A 5,663-nucleotide genomic window follows, 5' to 3' on the forward strand; every position below is an offset into this window, starting at 1 on the left:
TTATCCTTTGCAAGATTAACCAATTCACAAAGGAAGGTAGAATTGTGTCCATCTTGGGCAGCCCCCATAGATTGCAACCAGAGTCCAGAAAAATTGGTAGGGCATGTTCCAAGGTGGAATTTTATATGAAACACACCAACCGAAAGGGCTAACAAATTCAGCCTCGTGGTCCGAACCCCAAGTAAAATCCAAAACCTCCCACGATTAGGTAGACAATGTCAAGTGAAGTCGAAACCCCCTAAAAGGTGGTCGAGCACATGCATCAGGAAATCACGTCGGCCAACCTCGATGATGGCGATGAAGTTCAGACACTCAATTAGTAATGTGTTTATGTTCAGCCAAGTCAGTGCAACATCTCCTATTACGAAGCATAGACCCTAAGTCATACATGCGTCATCCAGTCCCTACTTAGCCTAGTTTCCAACCCACATTACATTGGGATATCTATAAGCTCTATGCAATCAATATATTACAATGTTTTATGAGCCAACAAAAACATTTATTTAGGCTCGGTTGCAAAATGAAATTTGCTAAAATAACATATAAAAGAGATGTAGTGGTATAAGAAAGAGCGGTAGAGGGAAACATAAGGAAAATGATCTTCTATCAATTACTAGAGATGATATAGAAAATACTTTTAATAACAAATGTTGTACAAACAGAAAGATTGCAAGAAAACAGTTTACCAATTCTAAACTCCTGCATTTGATTGCCAAGTTTAATTATGTTTTCAATTGTGGCATTTTCAGAATATTTATAATTGCGAATATAAATTAGGGAAATTTCGTTCATGATTCTTTGGCTACGAATTTGTACTATATTTGAACTCGTACCAACGTTTTCGCTACTGGGCGGTAAATTCGGTAACCGGACATTACCATATTTCCTAACACCCCCGCAGTTAACATGTTTACCAAGATAAAAATAATGAAAATTTTGAATTCAACCACTTAGTGAAAACTAAACAAGTTGGTCTCTCCACAACAATATATGAGACGGTTCAGTCGTAACTATGTTGTCTTCACTCCTCGAGGTAGACTGATTGATATCCTTGCCATTTTTATGAGTTCGGGACCTACTATTTGTGCCGTATTTAACTGGTTATGGTGTGTAGCTGTAGATCTCAGTCCCCAATGTAAATATTGACTATTCGGTGACCAAACATTGACTTCTACTCCCTTCGGTTCAAAAAGGATCGCATCTTAGTTTCCCCCACATTGGAACGCGTTTTAGAAAACTGAAGTGCATCGAGCCAGTGGATGCATGGCTATATATATGAAATTGTCATGTCATATATAGTTATCATTTATAGTTACTCATACCATAAGGTTAGTTATAAGGTTGGCTATAAGAGTACTATTTTTTTTCACTTTCTCTCTATCTCTCTCTTCATATTTATTACAATTGTCTAGGAGTACGCATATAGCTAAGCTTTTGCATTAGAGTCCACTCCTACTCCCTCCGTTCCTAAATATTTGTCTTTCTAGACATTTCAAATGACTACCACACACGGATGTATGTAGACATATTTTAAAGTGTAGATTCACTCATTTTGCTCCGTATGTAGTCACTTGTTGAAATATCTAGAATGACAAATATTTAGGAACAGAGGGAGTACTATTTTTCCATGTCTCTCTCCTCCACATAGTCACAAGTGCCATAGTCAAAAGTGCCACGTAAGCGGGGTACAAGTCCATTATTGTACTTACTCTAATAGGGACGAAGCTAGAAACAAAACCCAATGGTGTAAGCTATGTAGTAATAATGGTGTCATCTATGCCATTTAGCACTGATTAGTACGAAATTAGTGAAGAAAAATAAAAAATTACTGGTCTCAGCTCACACCAGTGCCTCTATGCCAGCTACATCTCCATTTCTTAACTCCTTATTATGCGAGCTGTCGTTTTTTTCTTGAAAATGATGCTTTTATTAACTTGATATCGCATCAGGGGGATATAAGCAAAATTTGTTCAGGTCACATCTCACTCAGTCACTCTCACCTTTGCATAGCTAGGAGCCTAGAAAGCGCATGGCCAAAACACATTCGAGTTGTTGCTAAGATGTTCCTTTCTGAAAACGAAGTTTCTGAAAACATATACGAATGGGATGTTTTAAATTAAAACACATGCCTTCTTGGTTTCTTTTATGAAATATTTCCGGACGTAACCATTTGAGCAGTATTTTATGGTTACCGTGTGTAACTGCAAATTCCAGCCCCTTAGTAGAGTTGACTACTCGGTAACCAAAACACTGACTCCTACCATAGCTGTGGACCTTTTGTCAAGTTTACATTTTCTCTCCTTAATATCATAGTAGTAATAAGGGCAATTCGAATGCCGTGCATCAAAATAGACACACCAAATATCTGTAGACACGTTCAAACTTGTCCTCGGACAGCCATATGAGAGCCGGCCATTCAACAATATCCGCCAAATATACTTCCATTGCCCAAAGAAAAGAGGAGAGAGAATGGAGGAGGAGAAAAAGTGGGGTTGTGATAGGGTCCAAGGCTAAGCTAGTGTGTCCGAACTGGGCCGTGAATGTTTGATGCATGACGTTGGATGCCACCATTTTTCCAAATAAAGAACGAATGAGCCGTCTTATTAAGGAAAATCCAGCTTTAGCCTTCCAAGCCATTCTCATTTCAAAAGTAAAAGATCAGCATCGCAGATTTGCCCTAACTTCTGAGAAAGAAATGCACTTCCAACAAGCGGTCTTGATCCTGCAGAGAACACGGGAGGAACACGATCAGCTGGCGGTAAGCGATGAAGAGGTGGAGCCTGTGGAAAACCCCGGAAGAATGATTGTCAAGGCCATGGGTCTGATGCTTGTGGGTGCTGCCATCCCTGCTGCGTTTGCGGACCCACTTGTCGACGCCATCTACAGCCTGTCCAAGGCTACACACGTGTCGTCCTTCTTCGTCTCCTTCGTTGTGCTCCCGCTGGTGAACAACTCCAGCGAGGTCGTCTCTGCCGTCCGGTCCATGAGAAAGAAGAGGCGAAGGAGCGCTTCCCTCGCTTTATCGGAGGTGCCTCACCTTCACCATGAAATCACCATGATGCATGCACGCATGCAACCTTTGTAAACTGGACACTAATTGGGGTAATATTTATTATCACCGTACTTTGTTAATTTTCAGGTGTACTGTGTTGTGACTGTGAACAACCTGATGTGCTTGGGCATGTTCTTGGCGCTGGTCTATGCCCGGGACATAACGTGGGACTTCTCCTCTGAGCTGCTCATCATTTTGCTTGTCTGCGTCGTCATGGGCCTCTTCACGAGCTTCCGGACCAACTTCCCTCTCTGGACGTGCCTGGTGGCATACTCGCTCTACCCACTGTCTCTCGTCCTCGTTCACATTCTCGACTCAGTCTTCCATTGGTCGTAAAACGAACGTCTTTGTCCAAGAAACCAACCGCGATATGTACTCTTGCCTTATTGTGACATTGACTCCTTATTTGTTTATCACGGCTGGATTCAGAGTTTTACTGAAGCTCAGCAACACGCAGCTGTAGGTGTGATCAACCGGTTACATAATGAGTAGTATTTTAAGAAGATAACTTGAGTTAATCTTCACTTTAAGTCATGTTATCGATCATAAATTTCTTATCTAACTTGTGCTTTTTTGTATGCTTGTTGACGATGACTTGCTGTTCCAAATGGACCATCTATATGTGCTTCTATGACTCTATTTGGTTATGTGCTAGCACGTACTACATCAGATATTTTCTTAAGATTCTTATATATGGTAGTTACTTTAATTTGATATGTGTGGTGCTTCCTAGAACGTATTGCTGCCTGAATTGCTGGCATGTATTGCTATCGTTCTTCATTATATGTGGTAGTTACACACACACACACACACACACACACACACACTTCCAGCGCTCATTCTGTCATTCTTCATTCTTCATTATGTCCGTTGATAGGATTATTTAACTAGCATCAGTTAGTCGTACCGGTTTTTAGTAAGTTATTAGGAAATTTATAATTTATTTGTTTAAAGAAAAAATGAAACTCTGTTTCTATCGCTACGAAACAACAGTAGTCTTAGGTCAATAGTTTGAAAATTTTCATATAAGCACAAAGATAACAACTTTGTAAAGGGTTGCAAAGGCATGCACATTGTATTGGCAAACTGCAACCTTGGGCAACTAAATTTGGGTTGAACCGCTTGTCCTAGTGGGCCGATGACAACCGGCTCCACTTACCCAATTTTCTGATGAAGCCGATACAGAAGACCCATTGTTCTTGAAACTACGGGCCGAACCAGTGTTCCAATGGGTAACGTCGATCGGCGCATTCCCATCATGAGTTGGTTTTACAGGGCAAAGAAGGCTTCGGTGCCCAATAAACATGAACGCATGGCAAATCGAAGAAATTACAGAAAATTTCTCTTCTTCTATTGCATGATGGTAGAAAATAATTATTTTTTATTTTAATATATCTTTTCTTAATTTTCCATTAAACGTACAAGCAAACCAAAACAAGAAGTGGATCAAACCACAAATATCAACAGGCCTAATGCGAATAAAAGGTCCCAGTTGCACCAAGTTTCAAGGCCTTGAGAATCAAAATATGCATACATCCGCAGATCCACTACCGAGACACGCGACTAACGGGAGACTAGGCGAGAAGAGCTGGAGAAAGAATGAAGGTTTGGATGTGGTTTTGGTAAGAATTTTTGGTTAGATTTTTGTTACCAGTTCATGATGGTCTCAACTATTAAGACGGAGAGTCCTCTTTCTAGTGTGGCTGACACGATTGGATAGCCTGAGGTGTTTTGGTCCTATCCATCTTTCTCTCTATCTAGGTGTGACGGATTGTCGTCTACCGCTTCTTGTTGTGTTGATGATTGTGTTCTGAGTTTTGTTTGCGAAGTGATTGACCCATTTTTTTTCTTGTCAAACTCCTTGTTTTCGTACATGGCAATGATGCACTGGTTTGAAAAAATGTTTAGTATTGTGTTCATTTTGGCGATTTGGAGAATAAAAAAGATGAAGCCAACTTCGAAGAGTTTCAATGTAACTTCTGGTTTCATCAAAAAATCTTTGTTGTCCATGTGTGTTTTAGCTTCTTCGATTTATATACTCTGTTTTCCATAAAGGGTGGATTTTATTGACTCATTATGAAGCATCAAGAGGATACAAACATAATGAGCACACATCCAACCTCTGCATAGCTAGGATGCACACAGCCAACATCAACACACGCAAGAAAAAACACATCAGCAAATAACAAAGTCATACAAGCGCAGACCAAAGCTATGCCTATGCATGAAAAAAAAAAACAAAGCGATCAAATCCGCAATGGACAAACTATGACAATGACCTTATCTGCACCAACTGTCTCATGACACCACAAGGACGACAAGATTCTTCTACATCAACGCCTTTAAGAAGGGAGCGGCAATCAAGCACCGCCATCACCGGATCCAACCATTAAAGCACAGATTCTAGGTTTTCACCCTGAAGAATCGGTCTAAGCGTATTCTAGATTTATATACTCTGTATCGTCCACTACTTATTTGTCACATGCTTCATATTCTATTCAAAAAATCACAAGGAAAACTTGACATAAAATGCAACAGATCATACTTAGCTACTCAGTAAATTACTCGTCACTGCCAGAGAAGAGAAGACCTCAGAAGCGTATCTCAATCC

At 40.2% G+C, this 5,663-nt stretch overlaps 1 protein-coding gene across 1 annotated transcript in view; it reads left to right on the forward strand.

Annotated features, from left to right (window-relative positions):
* The window catches only part of LOC123167984 (sodium/calcium exchanger NCL1), a 9,689-nt gene extending 6,123 nt beyond the window's left edge, over positions 1-3,566 (forward strand). Inside the window, exons 6-7 of the mRNA XM_044585845.1 lie at positions 2,729-3,028; positions 3,140-3,566. Coding sequence (XP_044441780.1) covers positions 2,729-3,028; positions 3,140-3,388 — 549 coding nt within the window. The 3' untranslated portion in view covers positions 3,389-3,566. The remainder of the gene's footprint in view (positions 1-2,728; positions 3,029-3,139) is intronic.
* Positions 3,567-5,663: the final 2,097 nt, after the last annotated feature.

Source organism: Triticum aestivum, chromosome 7D (assembly GCF_018294505.1).
Source record: "Triticum aestivum cultivar Chinese Spring chromosome 7D, IWGSC CS RefSeq v2.1, whole genome shotgun sequence".
Classification (NCBI taxonomy): Eukaryota; Viridiplantae; Streptophyta; class Magnoliopsida; order Poales; family Poaceae; genus Triticum; species Triticum aestivum.